The 15,535-nt window shown below is 33.5% G+C and overlaps 2 protein-coding genes across 3 annotated transcripts in view; both read right to left on the bottom strand.

The window, feature by feature from the left end:
- The window catches only part of LOC125048810 (unconventional myosin IC), a 49,517-nt gene extending 49,252 nt beyond the window's left edge, over window positions 1-265 (bottom strand). The window contains exon 1 of the mRNA XM_047647724.1: window positions 20-265. Coding sequence (XP_047503680.1) covers window positions 20-120 — 101 coding nt within the window. The 5' untranslated portion in view covers window positions 121-265. The remainder of the gene's footprint in view (window positions 1-19) is intronic.
- Window positions 266-1,230: 965 nt separating this feature from the next.
- On the bottom strand, window positions 1,231-11,469 carry LOC125049106 (uncharacterized protein DDB_G0283697-like). Of its 2 annotated transcripts, XM_047648207.1 has the most exons (7): window positions 11,252-11,468; window positions 7,481-7,959; window positions 6,574-6,750; window positions 3,791-3,910; window positions 2,761-2,973; window positions 2,344-2,493; window positions 1,231-1,488 (listed from the first exon to the last, which is right to left on the bottom strand). In XM_047648207.1, exons 1-7 carry the CDS (start codon window positions 11,270-11,272, stop codon window positions 1,302-1,304), a joined length of 1,347 nt encoding a protein of 448 aa, XP_047504163.1. In that variant the 5' UTR covers window positions 11,273-11,468; the 3' UTR covers window positions 1,231-1,301. The 2 variants fall into 2 exon arrangements, with proteins under 2 accessions (XP_047504163.1, XP_047504164.1); XM_047648208.1 differs by lacking the exon at window positions 2,344-2,493 and having other exon boundaries at window positions 11,252-11,469.
- Between the last annotated feature and the right edge of the window lie 4,066 nt (window positions 11,470-15,535).

Raw genomic sequence — 15,535 nt, 5'->3', positions numbered from 1 at the left:
GAAGTAATAAAATACTTACGCCTTAATCTGCCGAATAACTGGGACATCTGAATCTCCATTCACAACGATAACCGGGACCGAATTATCTTGAGAAACTCCTGGTACGACCTTTTCCGTCATCTTACACAAACTCCTTGGATTGACCTCTTTAAGATAAAAACTTCTTTGAAATATCAAAACACTTAAAAACTTTTTTCACAAATTTAAATTTAGAACATTTTCTGGCTACGTGGCTCCAATCAAGAATCTATAAGCAAGTGTATCGCCCTCGTACAATTTATCAGATATACAATGAAGTAATCAACATTTATCAATTATAAAATGCCATTTAATTTACGTATTGTTTTAGATTACACTCAAATTGTTATAATTGATTGTAAATACTTAGATAAATGTAAGTTTAAGTGGTTATCGTAACACATTACAGAAATGTGGCAAGATTAAATTTTACTTTTAGATACTGAAATTTCTCATAATTTAAATTTGAATTACAGTTTATATATTACTTTATTTGCAAATGGTTCTAAAAGAAGTTATTATAACTATCAAATTTAAAACAACTATTATTGTCCTAAGCCTTGTGTCTTTCTTCTTTGTTATATTTACTAGTATGTTTGTCGTTGTCCTGACTTATATATTTGTGTTGTATTGTCTACTTAGCTAACGTTCTGCTGTAATGTTTTGCATTGTATCTTATTTTTATCCGTGACACTTTTTGTGGATATATTCAATGTGTTAATTTTATGTGTTATATTTCACTTTTTGAAGTGATACTTCTTTAGGCGCATGAGGGTAAAACTTCGAGGAACGTCACGAAGATGTGCCGCGTTTTTGTTGAAGAAAAGGAAGAGAGCGATTGAGACCGATTGAGAGAGAGTTCGAAGGGTGAATTACCTTATAGAAATTCTATTTTTAAAATTAAAGTTTGCCAAAGAATTTTCACTTCTGACATGTGTACTTTGTACGCACACCCATTTTTTATAGAGATGTATCTGTTTAGTTTCCTAAATAAATCAATTAAGTGCAAGTGTTTGTGGTATATTTTAAACTTAACCTATAACTCATAACGTAACCCCTATGTGTCTATTTGTTTTGTATTTTCTTTTGCGTTTCCCTTATTTTATTCCTACAGTGGTTGCCTGGAAGAGATCTCTTCAAAGCGATTTGGGTACCCGTTCCCCTCATTATTTCAGTATTTATCAATGATGAATAAATAAATAAAAATTCGTGTCAAAATAGAAAAAAGCATTTATATGTTTAAATATAATTTATTCTAGAACATTAATATATGAAACACTGGATTATTGAGCGTCTTTTTGCGTGGAATCATCCACTTTGACAAGTTGGTCTTCTCTGCCAAGAAGATAGCTGGTTTGAGTTGTACTCTGGCTGAAGGTCGACAACGGTTGATATGAACTTGGCTGACTTGGTCTGCCGTAGCGATTGTCAGCCACCTGGTTGTACTGGGTGTCCAGCTTCGTAACTCCACTGAAAAATATATACAGAACTTTACCATAGTTTCTAGTATTTAGGTATATGTATGACTATTTTTAAAAGCACGACCGCGCATTTCCATACATTTGTTTAATATATAGAGCAGTGTTGGCCTAGTGGCTTCAGCACGCGACTCTCATCCCTGAGGTCGTAGGTTCGATCCCCGGCTGTGCACCATGGACTTTCTATGTGCGCATTTAACATTCGCTCGATCGGTGAAGGAAAACATCGTGAGGAAACCGACATGTCTTAGACGCAAAAAGTCGACGGCGTGTCAGGCACTGGAGGCTGATCACCTACTTGCCTATTAGATTGAAAAAATGATCATGAAACAGATTCAGAAATCTGAGGCCCAGACCTAAAGAGGTTTTAGTGCCACAGACTTTTTGTTTGTTTAATATACACAAATCTTATTAAACTATACTATTGTTTATACTTATACAAATCAAATCAAATCACATACATACATAATAGTTTTAATGCTGAACTTTTTCAATAATCTATCACTATCTCTTACGTAATCAATGTTTGAAAGGTTACTTTAAAAACATCGCTTTATTTGGCTATCAGAAGTTTCAGGGTAAGGAGTAAGGACCCAGTCAGGTAGGCAGGTAGACTTACAGCTGCAGAATCGTTCGATATGAATCCGTGACTTCATGATGAGTAGCATATGTTTACGATTATAGAGACAGTTATCAATAAATATTATAAAGTTCAAGCAACAGAAAATAACAGTTTAAAGTGATCACCGATTCTTAAACGTTTTACTGAATTCAAAAATACTTCTTTGGAAACCGTCCAAAAATTGTTTTCAGTAATATGAAGACTGACAGCTGATTTCTGGACTACCTTTCATCTCTATACGGCCGTCTTTCGGTTCCTGTTTGTCCATATACAGTTTGGGCCCCACTGGAACCATATCTTCTATCTCCAGGATAAAATGCGTTCTGGCTTTGATAGTTATCATAAGCTGGACTTCTGTATCCAAAACCAAAATTGCTGGAAAATGATAATTGGTGAATGATATTTGTGAATGAGGTATGAAGTGCAAACAGTAATAATACCTATATAAAAGCATGTGTGGAAATAGTTTATATTGAAATTGTTTTTATTACAAGACGAAATTCGCAATATGTCAGGACCCACTCGCCAATTAATATTAAAAGAAGTGGCTACGCCAGTCCTCTCGCGAGTTATCTCAATAAAACATGTGAATAAAATAAGCGCACCACAAGCGACAGTGATTTTAAGAAAAAAAAAACATACCTTTCATCTCTATACGGCCGCCTGGTTTCGCCAACATTTCGCCAGCCACTGGACTGTCCGTAACCTACGTCCTGGTAGCCCCCATAGCCAGAACCGTAGCTGGCTGCACTGGTAGCGCGGTATGGATCTTTGTAATTGTACCCTGAGGCGTAGTCATTGGAGTAACTCGGGTTACTTTGGTAACCACTCTGCCAACCGCCAGAGGATTGTGGTCTGAAAGTAAATTTATAAATAATTGATATAAATTTAAAAGTATGATATGTACGATACAGATTATATAAGAATTGACTTTGACTTATAAAGTAAAATGTAAAATTCCTTAGGATACATTTGCGCGCCATTATGTGCAACGATTTACGATTGTACCACCTTAACATTTTTGTACCAAATTGCAATAAATAAATTATTATTATATAATTTGTTTGCATTATGACCATGCATAAGTTTGTCAGTTTCTTTAGATGCCTAGAATTATACGTACGTTAAAAAAGGTATTAATGACAAACAAAACGTTGATTACCTTGTCCTTTCAATTGCTCTCGGAAGTTAAAATATTTGTTTAATTGGTCTTGTCTATTAGCATTAAATTGCAAGCTTACAACTAAACAAATATTTCGGCTCAAATATTCTTTCCTCCAACTTCGATTTTGATCCCTTTAGATTAGAGGCCGTTCAAGTGCATAGGCGCTAACTAAAGATTTAAGCTGGTAGGTAGATAGTACCAGTGACCCCAGAACTGGTGCTTTCCTCGCTCAACAAATAAGTATCACAATACAGCGAGGAAATGCTGTCAGCGTTAAAGGTCAAATCAAAGGTATCGTTTTTTTATGAATTGTTACATATTATCATTTTTATCTTATAGCCTCCCGCGGCAAATAGAAATACAATTTTAATATATAAAAAAAATATGTATTTATCGACACAATGGTAGAAACGATTAGGTTTAAAATTTAATAAGCTTATATTTTAGAATTATTTGCGACATTGTAAATGTATTTCCCAACATAGACAAAAAATTAAAAAAATATACCTAGCATAATCCCGCTGACTCCAAGCAGAGGAATCAGGTCTACCAGATGCAAAGTAATATCCGCGGCCACCTGCGTCCCAACCCGACTGACCTCGGTACGTCTCATCCCATGGTCTGAAACTTTAAAAATCAAAACATATTTCACAAATTTCATGGCATATTTATATATTGGGTAATTAAAAGAGAATTTAGAATGTGCGATTGAAAACATCTATGAAAAGACAGCAAAGATTCGAGACAAGTACATCGTATTTAGATCCTATGAAACCTCTTTTTATTCAAGAATTTTTTCGGCCAGTCATGGTTAGGCATGTAATAAAAAAAAAAGAATCAGTGGCGCTAGAACTTTCTGTCCGTTTCATGATCAATTGTCCATCTATCAAATCACACGGCGCGGCGTCGACTTTTTGACTCTCAGGGAATATAGAAAAAAAGTTTATTGATGCCGAGCCGGGGATGGTACCTACGACCTCGAGGATGAGAGTCGCACGCCTATTGCTAAATTTGAGTCGGTACTAAAATTAATTCCCTTAGAGACATTACGTATAATTTTATCTAATATAAAAACAAAATATGCGTTGTAACGGGTTGCCTATAAAAAAAGCAATCACTTCCAGGTCTTAAATAATACCAGAATAAAACATCATAAAAACCATATTATAATGTACGGAGTATTTGTTTATTAGCTTTGACTTTCGTTACATACAAAAAATATGTTACCATAATAACAGTCGAAACTGTAGTTTGTAGATAAAAAGCTAATTAACTTTAACCATGACTCACAGGGTCAACGATCTTAAATCATTTGTCATAAGTGTTTAAAGTTTTAGTTTGAAATATAATCTACGAATCATACGACAAAAATAAAAATAAATTTAAAAAGTTTGGTTCCTGTAGCAGGGTACCTTTAACACTGGCAGCATTTTCTCGCTGTATTGCGATACTTATTCGTTGAGCGTGGAAAGCACCAGCTCTGGGGTCACCGGTACTATCTAACAGGCACCAACTTAAATCTTTAATTAGCGCCTTTGCACTTGAATATATATATTTTATGATTATGTGTAGGTTTTAATAAACGATATAATGATTTTATCTACAAGGTGAAGGTTTGTAAAATTGATACGTTATGAAAGTTCGTTCATATTTTTTACATTACATACAAAAATGTATAAAGCAATGTATAATAAATGAAGCGTCGACATTAATCACAATGAAAGTTAATAATATCATTCATAAATGTTAATGTCTTGCCACAGTGCTTTTACCCTATAAATAAAAAGTCTAAATAAGATTTAAAAAATCTCAATTTCTGAGTACAATTAAAGTTTAAAAATTATCTGATCGCACGGTAACATAATCGCATTATTTAACTTATGTTATATTTTTATCGACATTATCGTATTATATCGAACTGTAAGGATAATGTATGTATTTCTGTAAATATATAAATTTGTATCACTCGCGCGCTCTAACCTGTACCTCGCTATTAATTAAAATGCAATAGTTTTGATTTATGACCATCATTATTTATTATTACCGACCCGTACTTAATAAATAAACAGTCTGTACCACACGGATAACCTGTATATTATTATTTTTTGTTTGTGGCAATCACAAAATATTCCTAACAAATTTGCTTCTGTTGATATTAAACTCTGACGTTACTAGAGCATGCTCTATGGTCTACGATAATAATAAATACTTTTTTGAATACAGTTTTAATCATCCGCACATCCTAACTGTATTGAAATTCGATAGAATTTCATGAAAGCGTGAATTAAATTCTAAACTATTGTGAAATAATTGCAACATAACGGTTACTCTATATATTTGTATAGAGATATTGTGTGACATTTGAAAATTGTATTATTTAGTACAACTGACTTTCGATAAATGAAACTCCCAAATCAGAGAAAAATTTCAAATCACCAAGAGTTTATAACCACGAGGGGGAGGTTCTCAAGTAAATAAGAGTTTGATGAAAATACGTGATTTATTATTTTTATATCATTATGAACACATAATTTTTTATTTCTAAATGAAGAACGTAATCTTTTTTTGTGTAGGAGACTTCTGTCTGTCATTGCCATGATATCATCAAATATTAACTTAATTCATTAACGTTTTGTTAGGATTGTCCCAGTAATTGGGTTTTTAAAAAAGAAAAATGAGTTTACAATTGAACTTTTAATTAATAATTTGTATTTAAAAAATATTATAATGAAAGCCAACATGTAACAAGGATGATACCAGCCCTGCGATTCTGTAACTCACTTTTCGAACTCACACAGCGGTTTTCGCATCGGCGGTCGCTCTCAAATCAGTCGTGAAGCAGTCATTTTATGTGCTTTTACGCTCTGTGAGTTCGAAAAGTGAGTTACAGAATCGCAGGGCTGACTTCATATTATAATTAAAGTCTCACCTAATGATAGGAAATGCTGACTAAACAGAATGTATAAGAGTGTCAGCCAGATACAAGGGATACAAAATCTTTTTTGTGTTGTGTAACTGTTAAAAATTTGTTATTGCTGTATTTTTATCAAATAAATCTTCTGTTTCTTCTCTGCTGCACTTTATGTACTATTGTAATATACAATTAATTAATATAATACTTTCTCATGTAAGTGAACGTTGTAATGTTCATAATGAGAAATAAATATCTTAAACCGTAACGTCTTTATAAGTAGACATTCTTGTGTAAAAGATGTTAATTTTATTTGAAGCATAATTAATATAACTATTCTATTAATTATACTATTTTAGCCCGTGTGGGGTGAACTCACCTGTCATGCGGCCCAGCTCCTACACCTGGCCCGTAACCACCGTAGCCATCATCATATCTGTCGTATCTGTCATCATAATATGCAGGTCGTCTGTTTCCATCGTATCTACCATAGCCGTCGTCATAGGAGTAGGCATTTCTGTCATACAACGGTCGACGTGGGTATGGCTCGTCGTATCTGTAAGTTTATTAAATGTTGACTGGTCTGCTACACAAATCTGTATAAAAAATCTTCGTGAAGGTAAATTTCTCGCAAAACTCGAATTATATCAAGAAATGACACTTCTAACATTGTTGAACTATGGTAATCTTAAATATCGCCGTTGAACTTATTTAAAAAATTGTTATTGCAGAATTTTTATATTAATTTAGCTTTAGGAAAACTTATTAGACATAGACATTTCGATTTGGATTTTTATTATTTTTAGATGACTAAAATTACATACATATGAATGTAATTGTTATTTTAATCCTACTTTTTTATTTATTTCATAAAGTTTACCACATTACATATAACGCTATATCTACAGTACAAGCTATCTAAAATACATGACTATTATGGTAAACTATAGAATCGAGTCCCGGTGGGGGTCTTCCCTGAGAGATTCGACCTCCAACTATTAAAAGTTAGAATGTACTCCTCCCTCAAAGGCCGGCAACGCACCCACTAAAAATTATATATATTAGATAATAAGGGGCTGATCTGTATTTGACCATTTAACAATTTGTATAAGAAATACTAAATTACAACTCATTATACGATTTGACTACTTGAATAAAGTCTCAAAGACCTATTTTATAAATTTAGTATTCGTAATCAAAGATTTTTTTTGTTATAAATGCATACATTACGTTTGCGTCAAGATTTAAACAGAAGAGCTTGAAAAGATTGTTGAACAGGTACTTACCGATCATATCTGTCTCTATTCCTATCTCTCAAAAACCTGTCATAATAATCCGGTCCATATCTATCTCTATCGTCATATCGGTTCCTGTGCCTGTTCCTCGGCCTATCCCTATGTCTATCTTTATCATCATGACTCTTATCATCACTCTGATCATCTGTTTCGTTTTTACTACTTCTTCTATCTGTATTATATCGTTTATCATCATTATCATCTTCATCCCTGTTTCTGTCATGTCGGCTGCCATATGTAGGCTTTTTGGAGCGTCTGTCATCTCTATCGTCATCGCCGTCATCATCATCATCACATCGGCCACAGCGTCTATCATCCAGTCGATCATATGGCCGGCCGTAGCCGTAACGTTCGTAATAACTTCTTGTTATTCTAGCGTTGTCTTTGGACGGAAGAAGTATAGATGATAGTTTAGATTCATTGTCGCCTTCAGATTCTACTAAAGATGTTACTGCGACAATGAGTAGTACCTGTAAAGATATGGGTTAAAATGTTTAGTATGATATCATCATCGGACGTCGAGGCAGAATACGAAATTCCACCGTTCCACAACTGAGCGTTTTTCAAGGCAGTTTTTGCCGCGCACCACCACTATGTGGAACCAGCTGCCCACTGAAGTATTTCCGAACCAATTCGACATAGGGTCCTTCAAGAAAAGAGCGTACCGTAATTCTTAAAAGGCCGGCAACGCACTCGCGAGCCCTCTGGCATTGAGAGTGTCCATGGGCGGCGGTATCACTTAACATCAGGTGAGCGTCCTGCCCGTTTGCCCCCCGTTCTATAAAAAAAAAAATAACGGCGTTCTGACATCCGGAGCACTCACAAGTAATCAAATATGTAATTTATTTATATTATTTGATTTTCTATTTTTACAGTAACTTAATACTAATACAATAGACAACTTATTAATATAAAAATTAAACAAAGAACGTTAAACAAAACAAGAAAACATACAACCTAAACCTTTTTATAACTAATTATAAATAATGCGATTCCTGTGAATTCAGCCAGTGTGCAACGTCTCATAAAGGTCGATTTACATCAAACGAACATAGAGCTAGAGCTAGAACAAGAGCATTCTTTCGTAATCTTTTAGTGTAAACAAAAGCTAGATCGAATGTTCTTTGCTCATTCGTGTCAATTCTGTGGTTAGTATTGGTAGTGCTTCGTTATGTCTGACTCTGACAGCGATATCATTATTGCAAGTGCTGCATTTATTATTTAAAACTCAAAAATAAAAGAAGGAAGAGACGTTGGTGGGTTACAAATTTAATTACATTACATTCCAGTTGTTTTGCGATTTCCCGCCAAGCATCTCGTTTGTAAGTTGTATTTTTATAGTTTTCATACGTCGGATCCCACAGGCATCTGAAATCGCGGTAGGCTTCTATCATTAATAAACATTTTTCTTGAGACCAATCCATAATTTAATCGATAAGATACGTAAACAATCGCTAGAACACAAGAACGCTTTGAAAAGACCGCTCAGTGGCGCGAGCACGTCCGAACACGCTAGAACGCTCTAAGCAACTGTTCGCGCGCTCTTGCGCCGTTTACATCAAGCGAACGAGCATTCTTAGAATATTCTATAGAATCTTTGCGAACGCACTAAGAACAACGAAAGAATGCTCTACGCCTGTTTACACTAGAAGAATTTGATGTAGTGGGGATAGAATGAGCATTCGCTCGTTTGATGTAAATCGACCTTAATACGTCTCACATGCAATAATAATCAGTATGCGCGAGACACGTAAAAAGTGCGTCAAAGTCGTAGAAATAATTCTCATCTCACTGAGCCTGATATCTTCAGCGTTTCATTACAAGCATATGCGTCCTATGTCTATTTATAAGTATTATATATTATTTATTTATTAACACTTCGTTGCAAATATACATTAATACAGTACAATTCAAATAATTATATAAAATGGAGAGCAACTGGCGGCCTTATCGCTTTCGAGCGATCTCTTCCAGGCACTGTGAGAAAATTAGATAAGGTGAGCGCAAGAAGTGCAAAACTACATAAGACAATTATTTATACAACACTAATGGAACAAAGCAAAGCCTTAAAACATGTGAACAGTGAAAGGGACATTAATAATTTAATTATAAACAGCAAATTATGGATAAAATTACTTAATTCTTCCAGGAATGATAGTTATAATTTTCCCATGCAACATAAGCATTACACTCTTAAAACACACCTAGTTATTTAAAAGAAAAAAAATTGTTCTCTCTCCTTCTTTTTACTTTTTTGATTATTGTTATTTTGTGTGGGTGTTTTGTTAGTTAATGTTATGTCTATGTCTTTCTGTCTTGGATGGTCTATAATGGAAGATTGCAAAGATTACCAAAAATTTGATAAGAAATAGTATACAATATAAATTATGCAACATTTGCCCCCTTTAATACAACATTGCCCCATAATGACACTGACCTACATCGATAAAAATTATAGCACATTATATCTATACAGATTTTGATCTACATTGATTGTAGTTCATTAAATGTGGGTAAAAAACAATGGCCATTACGCCAAGGATTCTATTTGGTCCATGTCAGCCATTTTGTGCCCTACGTGACGTCACACTATTGTCTATGGAGGTCGCGGCGTGGGCGCAAATTAAACTTAACAATTTATTTCCACAGATTTTTTATACCCACTAATTATAAATTTTAAGTAATATTAATACATTATTGTTAATTTTAATATTTTACACTGAAAATCTTTGATATTGTTTAAATTTTGTGTGATAAAGTATCTTTATGTAATCTCAGATTCTGAAATATCTATTTTTATACAAAATTCTATAATATTTGAAAACATTAATTTTAATTGTATAATAATTACATATATTGGTTTTATTGTCTAACATCTATGCTCTATGCATATCGCAGGTCTAGCGTGAAAACTCCTTAAAAATATGCGAGAATACAGAAATTATTAGACACATATAAATCTGGAGACAAATGTACAGTGTTACAATATTCTTAATCTACGTATTAATAATAATAATTAAAAATGGATAAATATAATGATAATTTTATTTAGGTGTAACAAAAGTAGGGCCACCAAATAAAAAACATGAATTAAAAAAAGAGTATATAATCAGCCAGTATTTGTTATAATTACAAATAAAAAATAATAATAAATGACCATATCAGACATAATATAACACTAGGAACTAAGTACATACTTAGAAAAAAAACCTTAGTTGCAATTTTAGCCTTTACAATGAACAAGTTAAAAGATCAGATTAGTTCTGTTTTATTAACACGAGGTTGAGTTTTTATGTCAATTATCATCATCTTTAAGATCTTGATTCATCTTCCGCATAATTATAACTGCTATTATGTTACCTACTGAAAAACGGAATAACGGATTCTGCATAATGTTGTCTTTGTTTTTGTACGTAAAAATATTTTTTGAGATGTTTTTAATAATTAATATGAGCAAATAAATAAAAGGTCTTATTTAAATTATATTATTGAGTTCTTGTTTGAACCAACTGAAACTACGATCTTACAGCGCATATAATATTACGAAGTGTGTGACCGAATATTTAGAACATAAGTTTAACAATTACTCATAAATGACTTCTTATTATGACATTTGCATGCCTGTTTATGTATGGCTGATTGTGCGGGCTTTTCTTGTTGTTCGAAATTGTCTTGTTGCAAATAAAGGATTTATTTATTTATTTATTTAAGTCAATTATAATATCAGTTACACAATTAAATAATAATTTATTCAAAACTCACCTGAATTATCAAACGTATCATCTTGCTCAGCCTATGCAGCACATACCAAACAATGCACTCTTATAAAACCTGTTTTCTATAAATAAACTATGCGAACCTTAACATCCTATAATCTGTAACTGGTAATATAGACTATTTAGTCTGTGAAAAGCCATAAACTTTTTAAATTTAGAACCGTTCTGCGCGGTTCTGTTTGACCGACTGTCCGATGGCTCTTGCGTCCGGCGCTTATAATAATTATGGCAATTGTTTTTTTGTCTGTCCATCCGTCCTGAGGGGCACATAGCTGAACATTCCGAAGGTTACACATGGTAATGACTGTGCGTAGATGTGGAGATAATGACAGTACGCAATGAGAGGAATCTACTTAAAACTAACTTGATAATCATGTCTTGAAGAGCATTTGATTTGTCTATGATTGCTAGTATTATTTTCTACTTTCCGTTTCACCTCGATGATAAATTACTTAAATATTCTACTGTACGTAACAAAATATTTATTAAGACTATAGATTGTTAGAGGTTTCTTCATAAATACTACGTGTAAGATTAACTTACGTTCTGAATAGAGCAGTATTGTCTATGAAATTTTTTGTATAAGATTTGATCTACAAAATAATACAAAAAACAAATGCAATAAATATTATATAGGAAGAGGAAGTTCTATTGTTTAGTGTGTATCTGTTTCCATAGTATCGAATTCACTAAGTTTTAGTCAAAGGAATTATGAAGTTTATAATTAAGGCACTATTTAATGAATAATTGATTGAATTTTGCTGTTAAAGATGTCTTCTTTAATTGTACATCCCTGGGATTCTTCACACTCTTATTATTCTTAAGCAAGCATGCTACTTAACATGTACGTAAGTTTTCTACGTAAAAAATACGGGAAATGAATGCATCACTACCAGCCTCGGTGATTTAATTAACCATATGATTTAACCACCTAATTAATTTTTGTAAACAAATGCAATGCTGTATGCGTTTTTTTGGTAAATTGAAATTTGTAATAATTTGTATAAATTGATTGATAAGAAGCGATCTTTTGAAGACAACCTAAGTCAGAAATTTTACGACAATAAATTGCAAACAATACTCTTATAAACATTTAGTATTTTGTTTAGCCATCGTGAACTTTTTTATAGAACAGGGGGCAAACGGGCAGGAGGCTCACCTGATTTTAAGTGATACAGCCATGGACACTCTCAATGCCAGAGGGCTCGCGGGTGCGTGCCGGCAGGCCTTGATATTTCCAAGGCAAAGAAGAAGAAGCAGTTGAGTATTGGCTACTCTCAGATTAGGGGCGAGTTTCAGACTTAGCACTAAGTGTGACTCATATATATCAAACGTATGGAATTCTGACATACGGAAGTCATAGGTAGTTCACGTTTCTGAATCTTAGAACACTTTCTTGGATATTCAAGCCTCAATTAAAGAATGTATTGTCGCAAATATATCGACTTGTTAATGGGCGTGCAAGGCTTATTATTTTTAAGGGAAAGTTTTCACCCACGCTCTCAGTAGTTTTAAATGATTGTGATTATTTATCTCAACCAGTATATTATGGAAACAGATATTCACAGCTAATACTTGAACCAAAAAATTTACGCGGCGAACCATAGCTGACACGTCATTTGCATTGTGAATAAACGAGACTGGATATGCTATCATCAATATTGTCCTGTACGGTTTTTAATTGGAGGACCAAACTTAAAATGGACCGCATACATAGCGGTTGCGTTGGTAGCCTTTTAAGAAGGGGTAGGTTCTCTTAAATCCTCTTCGAAGCATTCTTCGCCCGGATTCTATAACTCACTAGTATTATATAAATGTAATATGCCTCTGTAAGTCGGTCCAGAATGGACTCATGCCTTTATTCCAGTCCTGGATACTATTTTTCGACAGAGAGATCCTAAAAGTCTACTTTTAGACTTCCCAAAACGTTTTTAATACAGATGTTTAGGTGTTTTGCAACTTAAAGAACCTTTTTTACAAAATATTCCTATGCCGCTAGAGATAATAATATAAACATACGCAAAATTATATATCCCGTAAGTTCTATTATAAGTAGCACATTATGTTGTTCCTATAATTGAAGTAAGAGCAGTGATGATCAATAAGAGCGAGCGACACTTTCAAAATTCAATAATCATTTATTCACGTAGGTAACACAATGTACACTTGTGATGCGTCATTAAAGAAATACATATTAATGCTTCTAATTTTACATTTACTGCCAGTTCTCAAATCAAGGGCGTAGAACGGAAGAGGTTTCACTGAGGTCGTAGATTCGAGCCTTGGCTGTGCAACAATGTACTTGTTTTTATGCTAATATTTATTCTGTATCGAAGGTTAAGAAGGTAAAACTTTTAAGATCTCTCTGTCGAGAAATAGAATCCAGGACTGGAATAAACTTGCGCTCGGATAAAAGAAAACATCGTGAGGATATTTATTACGAGAAATTGTGTAGTTTATTGTTTATAATGTTTGTGGCAGAGCGTAAATATTTGCAAAAACGTAATTTAATGATGCCTAATGAATAGGCTACGCCGGATAACTGTGTCCACCCACTGTACAAATTACCAATATTTGTGCCACTGTCAGCGACCTCTCGTGGTCATTCACTTGAATTATTGTCAAACCGTGACCATGCTTTACAGCATAACAGTATTAATAGTTGTAATGTAGCCAAACCCTTAAGATATTTTGGCACCTCATATCATAATTGTATGGATTAAATATTGTCAGCATCCGCCTCCAACACCACATTTCCTGAGAAGTTTAGTAACAAACAACAAGCAGGAGACATAAACTTAAAATATATAGATATTTTCCCCTAGCTTTATACATAGTGACCGCTAATGAAAATAATTATAAAGTTCAATGAACTCACACCCTTTTATACGCTACTCAGCTACTTCCTGTAAAATAGCCTTTTAATTCAACCCCAACCTTACGTGTATTGCGTGTATTATATTAATTATATTAATATAATACACGCAAATTATAATATTGCAATTATATAGAGTTCTGGTACCGGGGTATCAGTATAGAAACTGCGACATCAGCGCTACGTATGCTATCAATCCTTGAAGACGCATTTTTATTGAAATGGAATAATTATTTTGGAATTGGAAGAGTTATTTCAAAAATGTAAAAATACTTACATGCTAAAATACTTGCCAGGGTTAAGTACATTGCCACAGAGACCAAACTTTTTAAATTCGTTTGAATTTTCTATTTATAATAATTTTTATTAGTAATCATAACAATCAAGTATTTACAATTTTTATAACCTACAAAGTAATTATAACATTTATAAAAAGATCCCTGTGGCATTGTACCTTTTTCTATTTATTAATTTTTAAAAATTTGCATCCGTATCACCTTGATGTCCGTCGTTTCACAACTGAGCGTTTCTTAAGGCGATTTCTGCCGCTCACCACCACTATGTGGAACCAGCTGCCCACTGAAGTATTTCCAAACCAATTCGACTTAAGTTCCTTCGAGAAAAGAGCGTACCAATTTTTGCCTTTCTTCTTTCTTCTTTTCTTGCCTTTGGGGAGCCTTTCTGCCCGCTCCTGTAACATAAATAAAATATTATTATTATTATGACTATGAAGGTTAAGAAAATTTTAAAATCTGTATAATTGCTTTTGTTGTATTAATATAATATTTAAATTTATCGACTTGTTGACCTGAGCCTGTCAATTACACCGAAGACACCTAATGTCCAAACAAGCAGAGTATCGAAAGAGCATGTATGCAGCTGCAAAATCCTAACTACTATTCGGCCCGGGACTTGAACCTTGATCTAAAGTTACAATCTATGTGAAAGACCACGATGGAAGTAACCACGTATCTACCAAGCATATACCACATGAATAAATAATAACTATTGCGCATAAAGAAATCAATTTGTCTACATTTATAAAAGGCAGTTCAGAACTTTCTTTGTAGTGTGAAAGTCAACCGATTGTTCATTTATTATTCAAGACCACAATAGACAATGTCTAAATAAAGCTATTCGGATACGAATGTCAAGAATGGCTTTAAATATACCTTTTATGACAGTTCTCAATTCTAAGTCATAGATGGTGGAACATACGAAAAGAAAAAAAACTCTCCGTTAGACCACCAAGTTTATTGTCTATAAAATGCTTGAAAGCTCCAACCATTCCTCCACCTGATATGGAATACCTAACTTTTAGGAATAAAAAATAAACGATTAGTTTCTATTAGCAGTAGTCATGGCATACAAAACGCAACATCGCTTTCACACCAT

Source organism: Pieris napi, chromosome 4, assembly GCF_905475465.1.
Source record: "Pieris napi chromosome 4, ilPieNapi1.2, whole genome shotgun sequence".
NCBI classification, from domain to species: domain Eukaryota; kingdom Metazoa; phylum Arthropoda; class Insecta; order Lepidoptera; family Pieridae; genus Pieris; species Pieris napi.
Note: the sequence above shows the minus strand (reverse complement) of the source record. Positions and strands in the feature narration are given on the sequence as shown.